Consider the following 27,422-nt stretch of genomic DNA (forward strand, 5'->3'; position numbering starts at 1 on the left):
TTAGAGATGTACTCATTTTTTTCAATGAGTATTAGGTACCTAAATGTCTAGAAATGTCAAAAGTCAACACCGAAATGACTTATTTGTCACTCGTTCTCAGTATCCAGCAACGAATTTTGTGATTATTTGTACTACTTAAGTCTCAAGAAGTAATAAAGCATCATCCTCACCTATTCTCAACAGTGTACCTACAAGACCGTATTTTTTTTGCTGTTAGTTTGTGTGTGTTTCTGGTTTGGTGAAGATCAGCATAGGCATGTTAACAGTTACTGTGTCTGGACTAGTGCTGGTATAGTGAATATGGTGACCACATAAAAATACGTAAGTACATAACAATACATATTTTTTACCGCAGATATATTACCTGAAACGGCAGATATATTATTTTATGAGTATCATTACTTTAAAAAACCGCTATAAAACTATTTTATGCCTTTTAAACGAAAAAGATACCATTTTGCATACACTAAAGAAAAACGATCAAGCGGCGAAGCCGAGAATCAAACCCGGGTCTCCTGCTATCTCTTTCATGGCTTGTAAAACTGAAATTTCCGGGTTGCTCTAGCGTTTTAAAGCCAGTCCGTTTTATGTAACATCGAATTAAGTTCTCGTGCATTGGGCAAGTGCCATTGCAGTATCAAACGATGTTGGTCGATATTTTCTTCGTGCTATGCTATCGATGGCAGCCTAGAATTCAATAAGTAAATGAATAACCTTTAACATAACCTTTCCTGGCAATTAGCTTTAAATTGTAATAAAGAACTTATTATTCGCAAGATGTCTTTAGACCTTGCGAATCTATTATCGCAGTGAAAGTGTTAAAGTGGGGTAAAATCTTAATAAACACTTGAAAATAAGTGTGTTTCAATAATAACTTTAATAAATGCTTCTTACGTACTGAATATATTACGTACCTACGTTACGTACTATATTTATGGCTTCTTAAGTACTAAAGGGCTAACACGTTTTTGCGAGGCATACAACTAGGTATTAATAAAGTAGACAGTTGATGAAAGTAAGTAGTTTATTATTATAATCATTACAAGAGAATAATAATATAATTAGGTACAAAATATAAATAACGGTCTGCAACATTCCTTCCCTTACGCTTATCAAATCAATAAATAGGGCAATTAGGGCTTTTAACAATGTACAGTTAGCGACAAAGATATGAACACAGCTAAAGTGCCACATATACACGACATTAATGTATAGACAATTAAGTCCCGGTTACATATTTATACCACTTTAGCTTTATTCATATATTTGCTGCTGATTGTACGCAGAGCTAACAGAAATAGGAGTATGCACAATAACGAATAAATTGCATATTATATATTTAGAAATTACTAATGACAACAAGTAGTTACGTAATTTAGTTATGTACAACTTATTCTAAGACTAATTGCTACAAATTAGTGGTAAAATAGACTTAAATAGCCTAAACGATCATGGCAAGTACCGCTATATGTTGTAGAGTAAGATAGTAAAAAATGGTGAGAATGATTTCTTTTATAAATTAAAAAGTAAATCTGCTCGGTGAACGAATTTTACTAACAAAGGTTTTAATAAGGGATGCATACGGGATACATGCAAAAGTATTATAATTATCATTTATAACATTGACGTTAATAAAAACATGCCAGAAATATAAGATATTTATGGTCTGCCCAACCGTATATAAATATTGGGCATGCGAGGAATTCAAATTCTGAATATGTCACTCGATATTTTGATGAAGATTAGGAAAATTCCAGACGCAAAAGATGGCACTCTACAAGATCATTGCTGCAAACTATAGCTTTAAGTACAGCGCCAAAATGCAGGCAATAAGCATCTCCGCTTGCCATTCCACTGTCTAGACTAGCAAATACATTCCTATTAGTTTCAACCAATAAAGTTTAAATATTTTAAAATAACGAAACAGTCTTCGAGAGGTCCTAAAACGATAAAATGTAATCTTTCCATTTAGTTTAGGGACAAATTGGCACAACGTTATGTACATCGAATCTACTGACTAAATGAAGGGAGTAAATTGTGTTTGTACAAGGAGCGGGCGGGCGCTCGCATCCGACGCACTTTGCTAAATTGAATGGTGTCAGTTAGCATCTTTTTATTCTCCCGTTCAGATAAACGGCTCTTGTTAGGCTGAGTGCTAACCGGATCTCGCGCGCACGCGTCGCCTAATTAATTCAGCCCGAGGCCTTCTAATTTCCCCGCCTATTTCCAAAATACTCCAATAGTGAATTTAAATAGGCCACACAAGCTTACGTAAGCCTAATCAGGCGTTTAGGCAAATGTTTATTTCCCTACGGGGTTTCTCAACACCAAAGTGACGGGCCCGGCCGGGAGCGCCTTGAGCGCCGCCCAGGCCTGGGTTCGCGTGAATCCCTCCATCGAAGTTCCTCCCGCTGAAAGGAGTTCTGCACCGACTAGAATACGTCCACTTTGTGCTGCTGCTCCGCCTGAAAAAATGAAATAATACTTATGTTATCGAAAGCTATAAAATCCATCTCTGATTAAGATTCCATGTAGGTACGAGTATATCTCGCCTTAAATATGTTAGTATGGTCCCTTCTGACACAATCTATATTCCCATGATGTGTATAAATATTAGTAATCACATACTATAAGCATACTTCGTAATAAATATGAAAGTACTTGCAAACAGTTCTCTCGTATCCTTTGACTCCGCTAGAGAGAGAGACCACTATACATAATATGTACCTACTCAGCTGCAAACAGTTTCTGCGGCGAGTCCCGACCGCCATCGAGACCGTATCCCAGAACGGCGAGGCCGCCCGCTTTGTCCAGCAGCACGGTCACCACTGACTGACCCTCGCACGCTCTCTGTCTCACCCTGTCGACTCCGCTAGAGAGAGATAACATTAGTATCTACCTGCAAACAGTTTCTTGACAGTCAACGGGCGGTCGCCTTGCGGCGAGTCCCGGCCGCCGTCGAGACCGAAGACCAACGGGCGGTCGCCCTGCGGCGAGTCCCGGCCGCCATCGAGACCGAAGCCAAGCCCGGCGCCGCCGCCCGCCTTGTCCAGCAGCACGGTCACCACTGACCCTCGCGCGCTCTCTGTCTCACCCTGTCGACTCCGCTAGAGAGAGATAACATTAGTATCTACCTGCAAACAGTTTCTTGACAGTCAACGGGCGGTCGCCCTGCGGCGAGTCCCGGCCGCCATCGAGACCGAAGCCAAGCCCGGCGCCGCCGCCCGCCTTGTCCAGCAGCACGGTCACCACTGACCCTCGCGCGTTCTCTGCATCGCCCTCGTATCGAGCCTTCGACTCCGCTGAAAAGAAGTGAAATGACGTATTTCATTATAAAACTTGGTTCTTGGTTCATCATTTTATGTGTGCCATTAAAGGCCCACTTGCACCAACCACTTAGGTTAGTGGGCTGTCATCTGTCAAATTCCATATAAAATGGTGGGTTAACCCTCGGGTTAACCCTCCATTTTCGTTGGTGCAAGTGGCCCTTAAAGGAATGGGGACGGAAGGACGGCCGTTTCTCCGTAGTTCCGCATTTTCCTCATCATGTTATTTAGCTAAGTATACCTATGATCTTACGATTGCTTTGTTTCGATTTTTGATTATGCTAGAAATCAGGAGCGAACAGATTTCATACAAACATCGAAAAATATAAAATCGAAATCTGTCAAAAATATCCGATATTTAATATCCAGAAAAGAAAATAAATAGGTCATACATTTTGTAGATATGAAAAGGCGATTTTGCGTTTCACATTATTCTAAAAGGCGCGGTAATCATTATCATTATCACAAATTATCGCAGTAGGTATACCTACGAAGATCTCGAAAATCAAAATATGTTAATAAAATGTATTAATAAAATTCAGAAAAAATCACTACATATTCAATTAAAGGGCAATGTCAATGCAAAATCCGCTCCATCCGCTTTCCATCAAGCCTGTTTGCCACCGACGTGGTATAAAAAAATAAAATAAAAGTAGTACAGTATAATTTCGTCACAAAAGTTATTTGTTTATTTAATGGCGAACATTTATAAATTTCTACACATAACTAATGCATGGTTATTACAACAAAACCACTGATTTTAAGTGATTTTACTCAATACCTAATGTATTTTATAATTAAGAGAACGATTACTGATATATGCAATGTTTGACCTAGATACGTAGATACCTAGATCGCCGACGATTTCAGAATATGGAAGTGCATTATTATTCGTATTTTTAATTTAAAATGATTTTGACTACTTACTTTACGAGTTTATGTGTAACTAATGTAATACATAATTAGAATAAGTATCTTACCATTGTCAGAGCCGCATGTTACGCTACTCGTGTTATCTTGGATATCGTTCTCAGTTTCAATTACAACCTCCGTTCGTTGTTCCTGAAAACAAAACATTACCTAAAGTAATCATCTACAAAATGCAACATTGAGGAAATCACCAACTATTAATACAAAAACGCTAAATATTTGATTTGAGTGACTTGTAAGAAAATGGACCTACTATACTACCGCTAGCTGGTACAGATTTAGTAAATAAGAAAGTCATGTTTCACAAGAATTTTCATTGGTACAGTCAACCATTTTGAATTCTAGACCACTGTAGAACCTTTTCACAGTAAACGTCAAAGTAACTTCTATGACAAATAAAGCACAGTGTCAATAAGACATGGTTCTAGAGTTGCCTAGGATTAAAATTGATTGACCGCACATAGAGATGTAAGGGCAAACACATTATTTTAAAAGTGTATAAAGAACTTAGAATGGGAAACGATCGGGCTGTCAAGAGAGTCTTCTTGGGTCGACCCGCCGGACGACCACCAGCCGGTCGATGGGGGAACAGAGTGGCAGCGCATTTGCGTCAGTGGTGACGACAAGAGGTTGTGCATGATTGTTATAGGTGGCGATCTCTCATTTCGGAGGCACATTTAGAGCCAAAATAGTTAGTTATAAGGAACTAACCTTTAGGATAGCAACAGTTTGCGCATGCGTCAAGCCCACCATACTACAGTTGTTGATGCTGCGAATCTTTGCTCCTCGTTTCAATCCAGCCTTCGCTGCTACGCTGTCTGCTAAAACTCGGTGTACCTGTGAAAGACATTTAAAATAATAAATATGAAATTAACAAGATAAGAATCTTATTGAAACACGATTTAGTTTAAATAGAAATGTTGAACATTCTATCGGCGATGAATTTCATTTGTATTATGTTTATTTTTGTAACTGGTTTGACTCATCTCTAACATTGTTTATATGCAACATTAGCGTTAGCTTCTGTAGGTATAGGCTACTTGACCCTTTATTAAAGTTTGTTTTAATTGATTAAGTACTGTCCAATGAACGGAAATAAAATATTACCATATTTTATTATGACCTAAAACAGAAAAAAATATTTTTAAAGTATACTTTTACGTAATCAGGCGAAAACAACACAGAGTTAATCTATAGATTACCTGTGCATCAGGTCATTATATTCGAAAACAACATAGTCTGACTTTTAAGTATGAAGCATAAAGTCAAGCACAAATTATGTCAGTGATTGTTTTGACATGAAGTAAGTTCGAATTCGATGACGTCACTACATCGCTGACAGCGTTTTCAGTGGCCAGAACAAAAAAAAATTACAAACATTTTTAATCGAAAATACGTAGTCATCATACACCTTTAATACCCAAAATCTATAAATATTGGTTTTTTATGTCAAATACTACAGAAGATAATCATTTATTGTACCAAATTCCATATGAGTCTAGTAGCCTATTGTCGGTATTATAACATCTTCAAATCATGACATTGAGATTCCATAAAACAAATCCAGTTAATTCATTAAACTGTTGGTAAAGGTACACAATGTAAGGTCAGCAGAATGTATAGGTACAAATATATAAACACATTCGTCCCTGTATGCACACTTGTGTTACTTACCGTGACATCTTTCGCTTCGCAGTCAATGCCGCCGGCTAGAATGAGGCCCACTCCGGAACTGGCACCTTTCTGTAGCCGAACTATTTGTGTCGGTAATTTACTCTCCTCCAAAGAACTTAGTTCACTCTTATCACTTAGGAATCCATTCCCATTGCTGAGTTTATAATGAAGGTTTTCTTTCATGGGCAGATTTGATCGACCATTGAGTGAACTAGGTGTAGTTGATTTCAAAATTGTCTTTTCTCGCAAAGTCGGTATTACATCATGTTTCGTATCTTGCACAATAGTTTTATCGACTTGTTTTACCATTTTATTATTATCAATATTAAAGCTGTTAAGTCCTGATTTTTTTATTTCTTTGATTATTGTTTCTGAAATCACTTTAGGCGGATCTTCGACTTTTGCTGTTTCTACAACAACTTCGCTTGGCTTATTTTTGTTCGCTGAACTCGAATTTCTCTTGAGTCTAGAATTTTTAAAGTCAGCTTTTCTTTGTCGCACGTTGACCTCTTGGTCACTGTCCGAATCAGTTTCAGCGATCACCTTATTGCGACGTCTGCTATCGCCTTTATTCGAAATAGCACTCACGGAAGACGTGAGTGTAGAAAGGCGCTCAGACGCATTACGCGTTGGGCTCGGTGATTTCTCGTACGACTCGTGCGTAAACTTTGTTTCCACTACGGGTGACTTCAGCTTAGCATCGCGACCGCTCCTACATTTCGCCGAAGCCAATATATTTCGCCTGTTGATGGTATCTATATTACAGGATTTCGAAACTTTTCTTTTATCTGAGTCAGCAACAGAACTTTCTAAAGAGCTGCAACTTGCTTGCGACCCAGAAGTAGCTGCCGATCCCGCTGAAGAACTGAGTGAAACATTTGTATCAGATGATACTGAGCGACATACATTACGTTTAACGTATTCCTCGCAGGTTTTTTCAGAAATTACTGATTTTGCAGGAATTTCAGTTTTTACTATTGAGTATGTTGTATAATGTGATATTCTAGGTGACAGGCGAGAGCTATCGGACTCTATGCTGTCTAAATTGTGTAAAGGTGATGATGCTGACGACCGATAGCTAGATTGTGTAGAACTCATGGCAGAATCATTATCACTATCTACAATTTCAGTGGCAGTGCATATTTTTATTTCTACATTTTTATAATCCCGATTACTGAGAATGGATTTGTAGTCGGTACTAGAGCCCTTACTAAGATTTATCATAGAGAATTTAGCCGGTAACGTTCCAGTTTTAGCATCTGATGTTGTTCGAGCCGGTCTCGGTGCAAAAGTTTTACTATTAAGTTTATTAAGAGCATCTACTTTTTCGTTGAATTTCCTTTCAGGCGTAGACTCTTTTGACAACGAAGAAGGCGTATACACTTGTAAAGACTTCCTTTTAAAAGCTGGCGAATACTTGGGTAGATTATTTGGCAAGAGATTTGTTTTCCAATTAGTTTCGTTCAAATCAATTATCTTCTTGTGACTTGTTGTAATCTCCTTATTGTTTATATTCGTATGCGGATTTGACTTGTAAATAAATGATTTCGACAAATTGTCCTGCACTTTAATTTCAGGTAAATCTACTATTGGTGATTGCACTTCAGGTATCACCAATCCCCTGAGTTTAGACAAAGATTTTTTCCTTTGTTCAATTAAATATTCTAGATTAGATTTGTGTACACTTTTGTCACCATTGTCATCACTTATACTGCGAGCATGATACACTGGCTGGCTAAACGTTTTCTCAATATTCGATGGTAACGTAGTTGTACTTCCGTAAAATAGGGGTTTACTGTCCATTGGTCGAGGACTACAGTTTTGAGCGGCTTCCTTACTCGACGTCCTAGCTTTGCTTTCTATAGCTCCTAGTACCTCAGGGCGCTCCGAATGTATTTTATACGATCTTGGTACTTCATCGAGATTATCTTGAGACTTGGTTAATCGTCTATCCAGAGATTGAACTTCGTTGTAGTTGTTTGTGTACGACGTTTTCCTGGGGGCTGTCAGATTTTTTGGTAGAGTCCCACAGCTATCCAATTGATCTGATGAAGGAGCACGGTCGTTTGAAAACATAGCTATCTTATCTTTCACACTGGCTTCACTTCTCGCATCCTGCGTCCTCGAGGTATATGAGTAACGGGTGCGCGTGGTTGGCCAGCCGGCGGGTAGTCGGGGTGGTAGCCGTGACGGGAGCTCGGGAGCATTTTCCACGGCATCCGCCGGCGTTTCCACCCCATCGGGTGGCTGCCGAGGGCACGTCGGCAGAGGAGTCTCGTCATTAGACAGACTTTTGTCTTCGGCGTCGCTTTTATTGACCCGATCTGTAAAAGAGAAAAATCTGTTAGTTCCTGTGATTATAATTATGACTCGTATGCAGGTATTTCATATGAAAAACAAAGACCGTGAATTATTTAAGGAAAATTTTATTATTTCTAAATAAGACTAATTGCAACCACGGACCTCTTCGTTCAAAAAGCATTTATTTTATAGCACTCGTTCTTTGATCATAAAATTTCATATGCACTAACTGAAAGTCACTAAGAACTGACCGTACATTCGGGTGCGATAATATTTATGCATTTAAGACAAGGCCTTGAACGCGACGTGTGGACAGACTAAGGCAAAATGGAAAACCAGTATTCTGAGACGATATGATGAATCACCAGTGGTGTCACTTTACAGTTGACCAACCTATTAGCTTAGATGATGCGTCATTACTTCTATTACAAACAATCGCCGATATGCAATAATTATTGTCATTATATAGTTTGATACCAAACCAGTGCCATAAACGGCATAAACATGTTAAATATAGATATAATTGGAGTATAATCTACCTTCTCTTTCTTCTTGGATTGGATGCAAACATCGTGAATGTCTGATTTTAACCACACTATAAGACTGAGTATCTAACACTATCACTCTTTGTGTGTACATTACGTGTAAAATCTTAATAAATTATAAACATGTGCGTTTATAATGAGGTTCAAGTTTCAACTGATGTTTTTTTCCAATAAGTACGTAAAAGCATTACATACGTAAAAGCGATTAATGTCTACATTTCTTATTTATTTTGCGGACACGGCACGCTTCAATTTGTTTGAACAGATGTTCCTTGCGCACTGAAATTCAGCATTGTGGACCACTTCAAGGGTTCGGCGCTGCTGATGTTTTCGTCATCGCGCCGGAACAAAGAAACTCAGTGGATGAATTTAATCAGTTGCGCAAAATAAGTACATACGAGCATGATATTGTGTGTAGTTAGTAGTTACTGTGGCCAAAGACGGCGCAACCGGATGCACATGTGTAAAGCCCGACCCAATGCACCCACCTTTTTATAATAGGTACCTATCAATAATAATAAATTATATTACAATAATGAAATGAGATATAATTAGGCTATTATTATATTCCACTCTTAATCCCAACGGTTATAACTAATAATTATTATTACAGCTTACTTTAGATTTAAAAAACTTGTCATTTTTTACAGTCGTGGTACTTATATAAATACTTACATAAGTTTCGGGCTGCATGTATAAAATAAATACACGTACTGTACATAATAATTCGGGTATCTGAATCGAGACATAAATGTAACATATTCGTCTTTTCATAATAATTCGCAAAACATAATGACCTTAGTAAAAAAAGATTTTAGGGCATAAATTATGCCACAATAATTAAAAAAAAAACTTATGCCATTTTTGATTGTGCCCTGACATGTAATTGCGATTAGGCTTATTAGTTAACCGAGCGACTATTTTCCGAAAGGTTTCCGTTTCGAATTGAAAATAACGCTTTTGTATATCCGGATAATGATAATTTCAATGTTGTATTTCTTGAAATTTTGTAAGATGGTACGACAAATTTTTTTAGTAAATACATCAACTTTTTTTCACTATAACTATCATCACTATCTCCTATCTCTACACATTAAACAAAGTCCCACATCGCATTTTGTCTGTGTCTGTTTGTATGTTCGCCATCAACTCAAAAACTGTTGAACAAATTTTCATGCGTTTTTCACCTATAAACAGAGTGGTTTTTAACTGCTGAGAAAGGTTTGGATAAATAATTTACAAAGGTTTTTGTGTACATTGACAGTGATGTAGTAAGATAACGGTATGTGCTAATCAGGTAGGAAAATCACGTGGCTATAAGAACTTTAATCAAAGAGGGACGCTGCTCATACCTATTGAGATTCAACAATACCTATAGAATTATAGATCTATTATAGGGCTACAAAAAAGTCAGCAATGGAGTAGTAGAAGTCGACTGTGGGATACAGGTTCAATTGTGGTGTGGGTGATGGGTTAGCTTAGCAACCTGTCACTGAATTAGGTGTGAAAATATTGTGTTTTTTTTTTCAACCGGCCCTTAATGACTAAGAGTGATGGCACTTTAGCAGTTTCATTTGTTCTGCCTACCCCCACCCCTTTTGGGAATAGAGGCGTGTATGTACCTATACCTATTTACCTTCTATGTTAGCAATGTAATCATCCACTACAATACACTATGCACTCTTCAGAAATTGTGTCTAAAAACAAATTCGAGGTTTGGCGAGACATAAAAGACCCCTAAACCCAAAAACCAACCTATTTACATCATCAATTGAAATTAATAATCATCCAAACGACAAAACAACTAGGAGCAGTATCAGGTTCAGTAACGCGTATGCACCTAACCCTCCGAAGTTTCTGGCGTTCATAGGCTGAGAAGACTGTTGTCACGCAGACTATATGCTTATTTGCCACCGACGTATTAGTATTAAAAAAATGTATTTATTTTATACCTTAACTATATGATCCGTTTAAATAATTGTAGTACTTGATCAAGAAAAATCGAGGACATGAGGACAAGCTATCTTCATACTTATTTAAAGGTTTAATTTAAATTAGGAAGTGAATAACCTCCTGAGTCGGATTTCTAGAGTATTTCAATAGCCAAAAGTTAACGGGTGACGAAAATAGCAGTTTATTTTATAAGGTTGAAACTCTTTATAGCAAGATTAGCGTTACGGTATACTAGTTATACTTATTACCTAATTAATAGAAATGCAAACACCGTAGAATTTGTGAATATGCAAAAAAGTTCAGTAGGTAAGAAATACTTGGAATGAAATTGAAATTCTTGAAAACCTACCTACACTCTTCAGTAAGAAAATAATGTATTGAGTGAATTTTAACTTCAGTTAGGCCTTAGTACTAATATAACAATAGCATAATATAATAAAGCATAAGTAAATACATGCTTTGCTTTCGTAAGGTGAATAATTCATAGACACTGACCATAGAGGGACATGGACCGCCGAGGCAGCTTCCTCATCTCCAGCATCGTGAACTATCGCACTTCAAGGATGTTCACGTGAACTAATTCATAACCGCACACTTTCATTTAATAAACCAGTTTCATATTCCAGTTCATTCAGAACTTTCCTTGCAAAAACGGGGAAAACCACAAAAACATTACACCCACATTTCGCGCGGAGAACAAAAAGCTGTGCACTTTATTTATTCGGCAAAACAACAATGCCGCGAATCTCGGTCCAAAGAAAGAGGATCGAGTTAAGAATGCGGAACCAGCTCATTGACGACCGAAATAACAGTTATTTAACATAGGGCGGTGCGTGCAGTGAGCGCCCACGGGCCGCGGCCGGTGCGCGGGCGCCGGTCGGCAGGACGAGCGAGCGGCGAGCACGGGCGGCGAGCGCTGTGCCGCCGCGGCGGGGCGAGATGCACTGAGTCGCGGCGGGCTTGCACAAATTTGCAGCGTCGCCGCCCTTGACGGGGGCGTTGCTCCGAGCCAGGGACGGACACTGAGTGCGCACGCGACTCTCCCCCGCATCCCGCTCGCGACTGCATAAGCCTTGACAACGTCACACATCACATACCACTATAACACCCCACTGACTGAAAAAACTACACTCTCGATAACACAACACGACTAACACGTTACAACAATATGCATAAAACAAAAACACAGAGCATTTAAAATGATAGAACTTATAATCGCTCGCTCTAGTCGGTGCTCTAACTTTAAAGTAAGCACGAATCTGTAAAACCGAGCTATTTTTAGCAAGGAGAGGCATTGGAGGGCGGCGACCGTGAGCGCGAGCGCAGACGGCACTCGCGCGCACAACAGATGTCAGGGTCGCGCAGGCGCCCCGCGCGGCCGCCGTGCACCCTGAGCGCCGCTCCACTTCCGATTATATGACATGCCTTCTACAGCAACTTGCGAGTTGGATTAGGCTTAGAAAATGCGGTCGGGCCGATCTCACGAGTGCACTTTCTTTTCATCAGTACCGAGAGGAGGGAATAAGTGTGGCATCACGGAATGCGCCATGCCATCTAGGTACATAGAGGTGACGTCGCCATGGCCGCGGGAGGTTGGAATGCCGCCGGTGCCCGCCGAGCCGCCGCCGCCGCCCCTCGCAATCCGGACGCGGCCTTTAAACCGCTCCGACGTGTTTGCAGAGTTGTTTGCACATTTTTTTACATTCCCGTCCTTTTATTAAACCTTTTAATAATAGCCTCAATATAGATCAGAACATTGAAAATGTAGCTACATCGACCAACATGGCGCTAAAAGCACAACCAGAATATGTTTGCCCTATTAACTTGTATGTATGTGTAAAGCTTATTTTTATTATATGTATGTTTTGAGTTGGGCAGCCAATAGGTAGGTTTCGTTGCCAACGTATCCTTGTTAAGTTTAGGTAATATTTTCGAGCATCGTCTTAAAAGAGAGAGACCTAAAACAATAGGCAAAGTCACACAGAGTTGTGCAAGTAAAACAGCTAAAATTTGAATGACTGATGGGTTCCAACAGCGAACTTTAAAATACAAAATAGGTAAGTGAATGAAAGTGTAATCGATTTCACTTTCAAAACTAAATTAACTTTCTCCAATGACATGTCTTATGTAATCTCAACGAGACAAGAGTCATAACCGCAACATTTATATCTCGAAAAGGTCGTCTGGCGACTCTTTTATTAATTCAAAACGCTTACTCGTGTTTATTAGCCGGATGATCCATCTGACATAACGATCTGGTATGGCACCGACATGACAATGAGTGATGGACAAATTCAACACCAGGGGCTGACCCGGCTGACGTGTGAACTTCAGGTTAGTAACGTAGTAACATAGGTATGTAAGGTGAGTATCGCAAGCCTAAGTGGACATACCTACTAAGTAAGCTAATGCTTACTATAGTTCTTTTTCATCATGTGATAAAAACGCAGTTGTAAAATTATATCCAATTAGAAAAGGTAATTAATGCGGCATTTGCGGGCGGCGTTCGCGACATTTAAGTCGAATAAATATTGCTTCGATTGCGGTATGCGACCGACGACCGGGCGAGCTGACTGCTGCGAATCAAACCGGGCACGCCAGGAATCCGCCAAACGTTACAACATCTGCACCTTCACCAGCTTTTCGAAAGTCAACCTTAAACTGCGCGACATTAGAATCTGATACGTCGCGTACAAAATATAAACGCTTTTTGTTAAAGCCTTCACTCGAGAAAATTCCAGGACTTCCAATTTAAAATGGCAACCGGATAAGTTAAGCCCATCAAAGTTTTTTGGTTCAAGGTATTAATGGATTCCGAGGCTTAGCTGTTCCAACCGCAATAAAACAACTTGGGGGAGTCATCTCAAAAACGTTACGTAAATAAGTATATATCTATTATGTACTTTTGTAATAATTATTAAATTTCCCTATACCAATCACTTTCCCTTTGTAGTCCTGTAAAAAAATACACAAGGTGCTCGCGAGGAACCCGCATAACTTTAACCACGCGTTTCTGAGGCCAAAAGAAAGAAAACAATGTTATAAAAATTTGAATATTTTTGCCAATTTTTTTTTGTACGTATTTTACATAAAAAGTTTATTCATAAAGTTGGCAATGAAAATGAGTTTCTTAACTTTTTTCTAAATTCCAATTTTAAGTTTTTCTTATTTTGACAGCTATCAATGACGACTGTGAGACTATGCCCCATAATTGCGCCGTTAAGAAGGCCTTTTGTAGTGTAGTAAGCTAGTAACAATACGGAAATGTTTTTTTTTATTTGGCAATAACTCTGAAACTAGACAAAATCTAGAAAAGTTTATATGACATTTTAGTTTAAAATGTGACCAAGAATACGCTGTTAAAGTTATGCGGGTTCCTCGCGAGCACCTTCTATTTTATTCTATTTATTTATAGAACAAATTCGGAAAAGGGGAAATTCGATATAAAATGATATATTTGTAAGTGTATCCGTAACATATACTATGCTTTACTGAACAAATACATAATTTGACCCTTTAAACTTTTGACATCGGCACGGAATCTTAGGATTAGTTGTCAAAGCGGACCCCAGGCTCCCATGAGCCGTGGCAAATGCCGAGATAATGCAAGGAATCCTCCTTCCGATGATGATTCGTAAGTGTATCCGTAACATATACTATGCTTTACTGAACAAATACATAATTTGACCCTTTAAACTTTTGACATCCGCACGGAAACTTCTTTTTCCACTAGTATCGACTTATAGTCTCCGTGTGTTAATTTATCGCCACTTACGACTTACCCCTCTTCCGCACTTGGATCGTAAATGTTTTAACACTCTATATTATGTATATTCAATGTACCTATACCTTATTTCCGTGGTACAATGCCGCAAGGGCCTATTTTAGACATCAGCTTTTAAGTTTAATCTTAGTTTCGTATATAATTATGTAAATATGTTCATGTAAATAAAGAATTTTGTGATTCCTATACGGTATATATGTTTGTATATCTACTGTAAAGACATAATTGATTAATTTTAACATTTACCTCTATACCTACCTAAGTAACTAGTTGAATTTTGGGGTTAATTTCTTCTCCCATTTTCAACCCTGTATATGTATAGAATCCTAAATATTACGTATTAATTCGTCTGGGCCTGATACGTCAACGTTTAGAATGTAATCGTGTAATTAAAAGTAGTTTGCCATCGATTAACCTAATTTTACAAACAATTTATAAGAAACCCAAGGAACAAGTGTCCAAGACAGTCAAGTAGACCGAGTAATCCATGGCTCAGGTGCACTATAAAACTGCTAATCTATTCCATTGTGATCGTATCGATTTAACGTAACTACCGACAATGGCTATCAATCATAGCGATAAGCATTCGAAATCGAAATTTCTGGGATGCAAAATGCCGGTTAACAATGAAAGTTGACGGGTGGATCGTGGTTGTCAATTTAATGATCGGCCAGCGGGATATCGGAACACAACTTTCCTTATAAGCATTCTTATAAAGTAAGGACGGCCAAGATAATATTTTCGCTTATAGTAGATACAGGAAACGATAAATATTAACTGTTCTGTGGTATGCTATGGAACCCTTAATGTGTTCTTCTAACGGTTAAAATACGTACTTATTGGTGCTAAGACATTATACTAAAGGAATTTTCATTAATGTGTAGGTAAGGTCAGTGTGGAGAAGACCGTCTACCCGGAAAGACCGTCTATTGACTATAACTTTTGCGTTTATATATCTACACCTCTCACACCTCCGAAGGTATAGCAGGTTTTCATCCTCAAGCCATTGGTCTTCAGTACATATCCCTAGGACGAACACTAGTTAACAATAATCTTGATTTGTGTTTCGAACTCGAACATCAAGTTCAACATGGTTCCGCAAAAAATTAAAATAAAATAGAAGCAGTCGGAATATTTGTATATTGTATATGTAACGTAGTCATTTAATAACCGTTCTTTCTGACTAGTACTATTAATTTACTCAAAACGCGCTCAATTTCTAGTTTTATGTTCTGAAATATGTAACTTAGAAATTTTGCCTACTCAGAAAGTCCGGCATAAAAGAGAAAGGCAAGACCGGCATATGATAAACAAGGAGTTGCCAACCTTTTTTAGGCTTTATTGGAAATAAGTCGAGTGTAAACGATATCAATATATAAGTACATTTTTGGCTTATGGTAGTTGTACCGTTTTTGATTTTAACTTCGAAATACAGTTTTGGTAATGATTCGTATGGTGTTACTAAAATCATTCGAAAGTATTAAGTAAAAATAAAATATATGTGACATGGTTGTGAAGAATGATAAAAGGTAGGGAATAGAAGTAAGCCTACACTGCATTATTCATCATCATATTTAAGTTGGTAGAACTATCATAAGTTCTACCCGTTTTTTATTATTTTAGTTTAAGTATATGTAGATTGTGCAAAATGCGGCGACAAATATTTCAAAAGAGAGTAGGGTTTCAAGTTGGTCATTATTTTTATAAGGAGCATTACCCAACAGGGACCGTATGGGTACCCTTAGAAACGGTTTTGACCAACTATTTTACGGCTACCCGACCGTTAATTGACATTGCTGACTGTCACTTTGACACAAAAGTCGTCATGGGTGTCATCAAATATGTTTTCGGGGGTGCTGATTTAAAAATTAAACGCCACTTTGGAATCTGACATTGCTGACTGTCACTTTGACACAAAAGTGGTCATGGGTGTGGTCAAATAGGTTCTCGGGGGTGATGATTCCAAAATTGTGTCGCTTAACTTCAAACCTGGGTAAATCCAATCTGCTTTTAGGTTGAATATATAAAAAATATAATATGATCTGAAAGATAGTCAACCTTATAGCAGAATGGATTTACCCAGTTTTGAAATTAAGCGACACAATTAATAATCAATCGGGAATTTGACATTGCTGACTGTCACTTGACACAGTCTGGTAGTGACTATAGCAAAACCCAGACATTGCTAAGAAATGTTACCAAACTAATTTACGCATCCTATTACATTTACTTAATAACAAAGTTTCAAAAACAAATAAGTAGTTGGATTTATATGAGCTTGTAATATCGTGACTAAATTGGACCTGAAAAGAAAAGGTGATGAACCCCATCTACGGGATATATGCCGGTCTTGCCTCATAAATGGAAAAATGCTTATATATTTAAAATTTCAACGTTATTTTATTAATTATCTAGCACATTCTGCTATGTTATTACGTAAAATAACAATGATCATGGTTTTGGAACCTAGTTTCATATGAAATTACGCGACAACAAGCACTAGACGGTCTTCCCGTACTCACCGCGGGGGGACGGTCAACCCGCCGAGCCTTAAAAAATGTGATTTTTATCACTTAAAATTACCTTATTTCGCCAAAATATTAAAAAGCTTTGTAAAATATAATATTTGCTATCCCATAGGCCCATGCGCATTACGCTAGACTACATTAATTATAGAGTTTTATCCACTCAAACTTTATTTCAAATAAACTATGCCGGTCTTGCCCGCACTGACCTTACATTAAGTACAGTTAGCGGCATAAATATGTGAAGATTTCTATACTTACCTTGTCACATTACCGTCTTGTTAATTGTCAAACGATTAAAAGCGACAAGGTACAGAAATCATCACTTATTTATGCCGGTCAATGTATGGTTTTATATAAAAAAACCGGCCAAGAGCGTGTCGGGCCACGCTCAGTGTAGGGTTCCGTAGTTTTCCGTATTTTTCTCAAAAACTACTGAACCTATCCAGTTCAAAATAATTTTCCTAGAAAGTCTTTATAAAGTTCTACTTTTGTGATTTTTTTCATATTTTTTAAACATATGGTTCAAAAGTTAGAGGGGGGACGCACTTTTTTTTCCTTTAGGAGCGATTATTTCCGAAAATATTAACATCATCAAAAAACGATCTTAGTAAACCCTAATTCATTTTTAAATACCTATCCAACAATATATCACACGTTGGAGTTGGAATGAAAAAAAAATATCAGCCCCCACTTTACATGTAGGGGGGGGTACCCTAATAAAACATTTTTTCCATTTTTTATTTTTGCACTTTGTTGGCGTGATTGATATACATATTGGTACCAAATTTCAGCTTTCTAGTGCTAACGGTTACTGAGATTATCCGCGGACGGACGGACGGACGGACGGACGGACAGACAGACATGGCGAAACTATAAGGGTTCCTAGTTGACTACGGAACCCTAAAAAGCGTCAGAATAATTAAAATAGATTTATTTTATAATATTTACATCATATATAAGTGTATCATAATACTCGTATATCATATAGCATCGCATTGGACCAGACGCCGTAGCCGAATGGCATTTCTTTCTGCAACGTGAAACGAAAACGAAACGCCGCGAAAAGTAGTCTGGCTCTGTCACGCCAATACGCAAGAGCGATAGAGATAGAGATCTACGAGCGTTTCGTTTCGTGAGCGTTTTGTGAGCGTATGTGCCATTCGGCTATGTACCCCGCAATCTAAAGGTGGGGTTGGAGTCCCATGTTGATCAGAGTCCATCACCGTTTTTTTTTTTCAATGCGATTGGTATCTGCATTTATAATTTGTATGCAGAGGATCCGGAGAGATCCAATTCCTATGCAACATTGCAATGTGCTTAGCCTGCTGGCTACGTCAAGAGTTTATTTGGGTTCCCAAAGTGACACTTTTAAAACCCTTTGTGATTTACACAGCTTACTATTTAAGTAATTACTTTTCAGTAGGTACTTATCACGTCGTCGCAAACTACTTATATTTTAACAAATCATTGACAAAAACAAGCAACATTAAAACATACATAACTTATCACAATTTTATAGTTTCTTAAATCCTTTTTTGGCAAGTTGATGATTAATCAAATATTTCCAACTTGTTTAATTTTTAAACTATTGACCTAGGTATTTTTCAAAATATCATAGGTACTGCACAGAGGATGTCTGTTATCGAAGTGAAATTTAGCGAAATACTACTAATACTTACTAGGCACGATACAAGGCGGAAAATAGGAAATTCGAAACGAGTATACGACCGAAGGGAATAAAAAAGAGTAAAAATCACCATATGCACTGAAAAATATTTTGCCTTAAGTACCTTACACCGATTAGCACCTTCAACGTTTTAAATGGAGGCGATGTTTCTGCATAAAGAAGTGCCAATGACTGTAGGAACTTTACAGTACTTAATGGGTCGTTTACCTTATTTATTGTAAGCAGTTGGTCACAACACGGACGTAATCGAAAGCCTAAAATGGAAGGGGTTAACGCCTTCTAGGTACATTCACGGAAGAGAAATATTTAAAATGTAGCTCAATATTAATTATATTTTCGTGCGAGTATCCAGTTTGCCCACGCTACTTATAAGGTTCGAAAGTATACGGCATTCTCGCAATGCAGTCCAAGCCTTGCACCGAAACTGCATTACAGCATGTGCAAAGAATGAGCAGGAGTGTCGTTCAATATGCTTACGGAGCTCGGACGAGGCAAAATTTAAAGCGAACCAGTATTTTGTTCTCTTAGTGTACGCATAGTGGCTATGCAGCTCAGGATCAAATTTCAGTGATCCGCAACCGATGGGAATACGCGGACAGGTGATGCGACAATGCGGGCGGCCCCACGCAAGGTGCACTTTCACGACCGCACACGCAAGGATTCTTACTAAGCTATAATATAAAACGAATATTATACAATCTCCAGGAATGCAATAAATATATAATTTCTCTATGGGTTCAACAGCGTCACCGATTAAGAAATTTACATAAACACGATTTTGCAATGCTCATTTGTATGGGCGTTTGGAGCACGAGGCATAGGCGTGGCGTTAGTGTTATACTGTCGAGAAACAATATGATAGGTACTTGAGTATATAAATGATAATCGTACAAACGTGCGTATACAATGCACCAACGCTGTAAACCCTTATCGACATTTATAAACCATTGTAATTCGTTTGCCAAGCCAAGACGCAAGCTACGTAAATATGTAGGCGTTGAAATTGAAAGAATCAAAAAAATATAGTCATAGCACAGAGTTTTCCTGTTTACATAGAAAGTTGGAAATAACTGTGTAACTTTTTGGGGCAGAAAATTACTTTCGTGGTGGTCGTGGAGGAAAGCCTCCAACAAAAATCTCGTACCCTTAATAGTTACCTTGCTAAGGCAACTATAGTCAATTTAAACTAAGGGCCCATTTATATGGTACGACAACTCGCATACGAGTTTTATTACATTGTGGTATTTGACGGCTGTTAAAATTGTATGTAACCTCAACAGCCCGCAATGTAACTAAATTCGCGTGTGAGTTCGCGCGCCGTCTAAATCAAGCCTCCGCCACACATAAAGCGTTTTGATAGCGTAGCGTTAGCAGAGCGTTAGCGGAGCGCAATGATAGCGGTGCGCCAGATGAACGCTGGCGTTCCGCTCACAATCCGCGCGCATTCCGCTCGCAATCCGCGCTCGTTAGTTCTCGCCGGCGTCCGCTGGGCGCAACGCCAGCGTTCGTCCGGCGCACCGCTATCATTACGCTCCGCTAACGCTCCGCCTACGCTCTCAAAACGCGCATGTGTGGCCGAGCTTTCAGGCCTAAGGTAGAAAGAAGCGCCTAGCATCCGTTGGCTCGTTGGGTAGACGACATCCGAAAATAGTTATTTGTTATACAAGGGGGCAAAGTTGTATTTTAACGCCGAGTGTGGAATTGAAAAACGAGCAAGTGCAAGGATTCTATAGTTGAACCACGAGCGAAGCGAATGGTTCGAGAATAGAATCCTGAACTTGCGAGTTTTTTAACACACGAGAAGTAAAATACATTTGCACCCGAGTGTAACACAAAACTTTTCCCCTCACTATAGCGAGGAAACTACAACGCAAAAAAATGCGTTTATCACTGCTTCCAGTAGTTCCACAGGTGGTAAATCATCTTAATTACTAGATTCACCTACTTTTATCAATTTTAAAGCAGTTAATTTGACTTTATTCAAGGTCAAATTACTTTACCCACTAGTGGATAAAATGCGTTTTTACCCGCTGGTATTAAAGGACAAAACACGTGTTTCCGAGCTAGTGAGGGGAAAAAATTATTGCGGGTCATAATCATAACTCGATGACACTACTCTTAGAAAAATTAAATTATTTTCATATAAAATTGTATTTTTAGTAGTCACACTACTATTAACTAAATAAATGTCATTGTATATGATACCCATTTTAGTTTTCTGGCGATGAGACTAGCTCAAAGCCCGGTCAAAGTAGCGTACTCAGAAAAGAGGCATAATGGTCAGACTTCATCAGTGGGCAATAAAGGGCTGATATGATGATGATGATGATACAAAAAGTTGTTGAACCAGCAAATAATACCGGACTCTACCATACAGTGACAAAAACAAGTCACGCTTTATTCACAGCGCTAACGAACGTTCATATAAACAAATCTACTCATGGCAATCCTTTGTCTTCTTCCATTTGCAACGGTTAGCGTCAATTAATTTCCTTCAGATGTGTAACAATGGATGGTTGAGATGGGTTTTATGCTGAGCTGCCCTGAAAAATATACCTATATTCTTTTAGACTTTGGAGAATATGTTAAATTTAACAATATTGGTATATTTTTCAGGGCAGCTCATATTTAAATAAAATCAGCCTGTTTTACTAAGTTTTAATAAATCATAATGTGTAAGGAAAACAAATGAAAAATTGGGTATATTTTTCTATTATTTTATCGTAACACATACCCGAATGCGGAAAATATTGGTATGACAATGATAGTTTGAGTCAACACAGATACGATATTGAGCTGGTTAGAATAACGACTATGTGCGGTGGACTCCCTATCTAACATGCAAATTTTATACAAATTGTTTGTCAGATAGGTGGTCCTCGTATATCGCGTTGGATAAGTGGTTGTACCTAAGGTACGGCCATTTACAGTGCATTCCTACATTCCTAGATAACTTCGTGCACTTTCACGCAAAGGTACTCATATATCCTAGACACACACTTAAGGGCCCACGCACTAGATAACTTTAGAAAAACGTGCAGGAAAAATTCAAAATGGCATCGATTTTTCACGAAAGACCAATACGGAAGAGCGGTAGAGGTAGGCAGCTTCGATAACGATATTATCGTGTGTGCATTTGGCTACGTACCCTGAGCATTTTACATACAGGAGTGACAGGAGTACGTACGTGTCGTACGTATTATGAACGTTTCAATTTATGATCCTGGGGGCCGATTTTTGAGTCTCACTGTCACTAAAATACCGGTTGAAAACGGTGAATTGCCTACTATTTTCAGTGACAATTTTCTGAATTCGAACGCCGTGAGATTCAAAAATCGGCCCCCAGATTTGTACTTACAGGAACTCTCACACTGCGGAATGTACTTGAATTGCTGGGAATCCCAACGATCTTAGCGATATTTTATATTTAAAATAACATACCTTCCCAAAAACTGCTGTCAAAGGTGGATTTTCGATCGCGTGTTTCGTTTTCTATCACGGCCGGTTTCCTGAAACAAAAGTAAAATAACTTTTAATTGTTTTTCTAAAATACAACTCAAAACCATATTCTAAAAAAAACAACGTATTGAAATAGTAAATAGTAGATTGTTAGACTATGAATGTCGGATTTCGAATACGAGCAAAGTATATTAAAAAAAACATTGTTAATATGTTTTCCCGAGGAACCTTTTAAATAACTGTTTCTGTAAAAGTATATTAGGTAGTTATTTATGAAACAGGGAATAAATTATTTAATTAGATCGAAACTTAACTAATTAATTAATTTCAAACTAAATTTTATTTTTTTATCGAAAAAGCTTAAACGAGTAATACTAATATTCACTGTTACCTCACAGACTTACATGAGCAAAAAAGTGTTATTTACTTAGGGATCATCCATTAATTACGTCACACGTTAAGGGGGAGGGAGGGGGTCGACGAAATGTGACAATGTGTGACAAGGGGGTGGGAGGGGTCCTAAAATACGTGACGTCACAATACAAAATCTATCTTAATCTAAGGGTTCAACCCTAACACGAACTTTAAACTGTTACTTTATGAAAACCTCATAAACATACATACAAACATACATACAAACAAACATACAAACAAACATACAAACAAACACACAAGTACAAATACAGGTTATTTGGTAAGATAAGATACCAATTGTTTTGTAGACCGATTCGAAATGTGGAACTATTGGAATCTTGAGCGTTGCGGGGGTTTCAAGGCACGTATCTAGGTTAAACAAATTTGTAACACACCAATACGTGGAAAATATTAACTGCAAAACATCAAACAGTTTAGTTTGATTTATATTTTTTTAACATTAAGGAGTCAAAATCATAATTTAAATGTTTATTCTACAAGCCCCTGTGTACATGAAGTTAAAATTTCTATGAAATTAGAGTGCAAACACTCTTGTGGATAAAATGCAACTTTGTCGTTCGTTTTTGAAGTATCAAGAGAGCCTTTACTAATAATTTCTACATGTAAGTTTGTAAAATATATTGTGACGTCGCACTAGGGAGGGGGGAGTCTAACAAATGTGACCAGCTGTGACAAGGAGGGGGGGAGGGGTCAAAAATCATGATTTTTCGTGTGACGTAATTAATGGATTATCCCTTATTTAACCTTAATACCTACATGCGAAATCGATGACTGTTGTAAATATGTACTTAACTACCTACTTCCTAAAAAGTAAGTGAGTATCCAATTAGAAATAAAACATTAATGATGTAAAATGATACATTACATCACACATCGGTGCGTGACTAATAAATTTTATTTATTTATTTATTTATTTAATCTTTATTGTACACAAAGAAAGAAAAACTTATAGTACAAAAGGCGGACTTAATGCCAGACAGCATTCTCTACCAGTCAACCTTTAGGCAAAGCATAAATACCTATTAGGTACTACATAACAATACAAAGAGCACGTTTATAGATGAGATGTAACTCATCTCATATTAATTTCATTATAAATCGCTAGCAGCAGTCGTTCGGTTACTAATACAAATTTACAATCAAGTTCAGCAAGCGCGGATCCAGCTTTGTGCCCAGGGGGGGGGGTCACGTGGTAAAGCCCCAGGCCCCAGGGGGGGGGGTCACGTGGTCTATTTGTATGGCTCAACCTAGGCTCCTGGGGGGGGTCATGAGCCCCCCCCTCATGAACCCCCCCCTGGATCCGCGCATGAAGTTCAGTCAACTGCAATAGTGAATATATGATAAACGCATTTTATCCACTAGTGGGTAAAGTAATTTGATCTTGAATAAAGTCACATTAACTACTTTAAAATTGATAAAAGTAGGTGAATCTAGAAGATGATTTACCACCTGTGGAACTACTGGAAGCAGTGATAAACGCATTTTTGCGTTGTAGTTTCCTCGCTATAGTGAGGGAAAAAGTTTTGTGTTACACTCGGGTGCAAATGTATTTTACTTCTCGTGTGATATAAAACTCGCAAGTTCAGGATTCTATTCTCGAACCACTCGCTTCGCTCGTGGTTCAACTAGAGAGTCCTTTCACTTGCTCGTTTTTCAATTCCACACTCGGCGTTAAAATACAACTTTGCCCCCTTGTATAACAAATAACTATGTCACCACACCAACTGCATGAGCAGTTTGGCGAGGAACTTACAAAATGTAAAATGTATGTTACCTTTAAATAAAAAAAAAATAAAAAAAACTGGTAAAGGCTCTCTTATTTATTCGAAAACGGATAGCAAAATTGCAATTTATCCACAAGGGTGCAAAGAAATTTCATAGAAAATTACTTGATGTCTTAAGCTGGATGTTAGATTTTACCTATAAATGATGATTTTGAATCAGAGTTACATATTGATTTATTTGATGTTTTAAAGTTATTCGTGTTAGTGTCGTGAAAAATTTTGTGTTTCACTCGGTGGATAGACCTACCTCCATAATTTTTACTAGCAATTATTAATAATTATTAGGTATGGTTAGATCGCGTAGCGATAAATTACTAGTGAACGGTTATTTTAACCATTTTGAGACTGACTCTATGATAGTAACTAGGTGTGGTCAATAACCGTTCGTTCATCACATTTCCTCACAAGTAAATTATTTACCTACTGCATGTTTTGATCTTACGTCACTTTTGACACTGACATGTCCGATCCATGTCGTTCGATTATTTATCTAGGATTTTTGACTTAGTTTGTTCGTATTATACCGATACTTTGTAAAGAGACATTAACAGTAGCAACGTTACTTAAAGTATAGTTATTTAGACGCCTAGTCGCGTAAACGATGGAGGCGCGCTTTTAATCCTGCATTGCAGTGATTTATAGCAATTGTGTGTAAGTGTCCAATTTCTGTAATAGCGACAATTAGCGGGCGGCGGTGGCGGCGCGCCGTTGACTGCGCAAGCGCACTCTGCTACAGTAGGCACGAAAGCGTATTTAATTTTTGCTATTGGAGCTGTGCATAAAGTCGCCGTCAATAAAATTTGAGAACAATATAAACAATAATTTTATTCGAAATGTCTTTAATTTTCATTCTAAGTACAGTCACTGGCATAAATAAGTGACGACTTCTGTACCTTGTCGCTTTAACGTCGTGTATGAAATGTCATACGAAATTGTCAAATGATTAAAAGCGACAAGGTACAGAAATCATCACTTATTCATGCCAGTGACTGTAACATACTTTTTGCATAACCTTTGGTATTTAAATCCTCGATAAGCATTTACGATTCGCCATTTAGGGCCACTTGCACCAACGAAAATCGAGGGTTAATCCACCATTTTATATGGAATTTGACAGTTGACAGCCCACTAAACCTGAGTTAAGTGGTTGGTGCAAGTGGGCCTTAGTGGGTCTCAAGACTCTCTAGGCAATGCAAGGTGACTATAATATTATTAGTTACAGTTGGCCTACTGTACCGCTTTGTCAAGCCGGCGGCCGGTCGACACACCGCCCTTCCATTATCTGCACTTCACCACCACTATTTACACATTTATTAGAGCTTCACAGAAACCATACTTTACGGCGATTTACATCGCATCAAGGCTAAGAGCTTCATTACAATGACAGGCTACTCCTTATTAAACACACCTGCCTATTATATTCGTTGGCAACGTCGGAATGATTTATTTTAAGTCAACAAGAAAGATCAAGCTTTGCCATCTTATAAGAACCTGGTTTTTGTGGCTACTTCGCAGAATTGGTACTAACCTATATATATGTCGCAGTAAGATAGATAAAGCCGTTATATAGTTATAACCCTAGGGATATAATTATATGTCGTAACATAGTTAAACGAAAGCGATTAATTGCTATCTTACTAGGAATATAACTATAATACTAAACTAGTTTAGTCATATAGTTATATGACTGGATTCAGTTTAGTGAAATGATTGTAGGCAGGAGTGCGGCGGTGCGGCGGAGGTATAGTTATAACCCTAGGGATATAATTATATGCCGTAACATAGCTAAACGAAAGCGATTCCTTACCATCTTACTAGGAATATAATTATAATACGTTACTAGTTCAGTTATATAATTATATCACTGGATTAAACTTAGTCTAGGGATATAATTATAATACGTCTCTAGTTAAGTAATATAGTTATATTACAGGATTAAGTTCAGTAGTATAATTGTAGCAGTGTTGTGCTGCAAATTGCACTATTTGCGATAGTAAATATCATGTTTATCTTAGATTAAATTAAAACTGCCATCGCACAAATCCAAATGCAGATACAATTTAAAAAATGAATAAATCCGATATTATGAAAAGAACCGGGAGCACCGGTTCCTAAATTTTTGTCTCGGTTCTTTCGCCACCATAAAATTACCGGGATTTCCCGGGAAATCAAGAATCGGGAAATACCGGGAGCATGCCCTAACTGTTACGTTTTAACTAATATAGCTTGGATTCGTTTGTTTAGTAACCAAACCTTGTGTACTATGTTCGATACAAAATAAACTTTGTTCTAAACATTAAATAAATGTCATATACAAAGAAAAAGTGACCAAGGCCTCCAGTGTTCTACCTCAGGGATGGCAGAGGGCGCCACGAGCCTTCGGGAATGTCATATACTTGGAAATTTCGACCCTTGCCTTCGTGCACCGATGGCCGAGTGGTTCAGGCATTCGCCCGGTAAGCGGAGTACGCTGGTTCGATTCCAGCTCGGAACACTGGAGGCCTTGGTCACTTTTTCTTTGTATATGACATTTATTTAATGTTTATAACATAATAGTAGTGTTACTACTTAAAAAATACAAGTTAAAATATTTTCTATGAAAATAATTTAATTTGTTCTTAGAGTAAACTTTGTTCTAATACGCGATTAAGTCCCGTTTGCAATTTTAAATACCGTATTATAATTATATTCCTAGTAAGATGGTAATCGCTTTTGTTTAGCTAGTTACGGCATATAATTATATCCCTAGGGTTATAACTATACCTCCGCCGCACCGCCGCACTCCTGCCTACAATCATTTCACTAAACTGAATCTAGTCATATAACTATATGACTAAACTAGTAACGTATTATAGTTATATTCCTAGTAAGATAGCAATTAATCGCTTTCGTTTAACTATGTTACGACGTATAATTATATTCCTAGGGTTATAACTATATAACGGCTTTATCTATCTTACTGCGACATATATAAATTAACTAGCTTCCGCGGCTTCGCCCGCGTCGCGTACTAAAT

General features: G+C 38.0%; 1 protein-coding gene across 2 annotated transcripts in view; it reads right to left on the bottom strand.

Annotated features, from left to right (window-relative positions):
• Positions 1-1,006: 1,006 nt before the first annotated feature.
• The window catches only part of LOC125225266, a 67,942-nt gene continuing 41,526 nt past the window's right edge, over positions 1,007-27,422 (bottom strand). Inside the window, exons 3-10 of one of the 2 annotated variants that reach the window (XM_048128879.1) lie at positions 22,170-22,237; positions 5,931-8,254; positions 4,968-5,093; positions 4,307-4,388; positions 3,250-3,302; positions 2,987-3,065; positions 2,900-2,935; positions 1,007-2,465 (exon numbers count right to left, since the gene is read on the bottom strand). In XM_048128879.1, the coding sequence (XP_047984836.1) occupies positions 2,302-2,465; positions 2,900-2,935; positions 2,987-3,065; positions 3,250-3,302; positions 4,307-4,388; positions 4,968-5,093; positions 5,931-8,254; positions 22,170-22,237 (2,932 nt within the window). In that variant the 3' untranslated portion in view covers positions 1,007-2,301. Of the gene's footprint in view, positions 2,466-2,899; positions 2,936-2,986; positions 3,066-3,134; positions 3,303-4,306; positions 4,389-4,967; positions 5,094-5,930; positions 8,255-22,169; positions 22,238-27,422 lie in introns of both variants that reach the window. The other variant, XM_048128878.1, reaches the window with a different exon arrangement.

The sequence above is a fragment of the Leguminivora glycinivorella genome, chromosome 4, assembly GCF_023078275.1.
Source record: "Leguminivora glycinivorella isolate SPB_JAAS2020 chromosome 4, LegGlyc_1.1, whole genome shotgun sequence".
Lineage (NCBI taxonomy): Eukaryota > Metazoa > Arthropoda > Insecta > Lepidoptera > Tortricidae > Leguminivora > Leguminivora glycinivorella.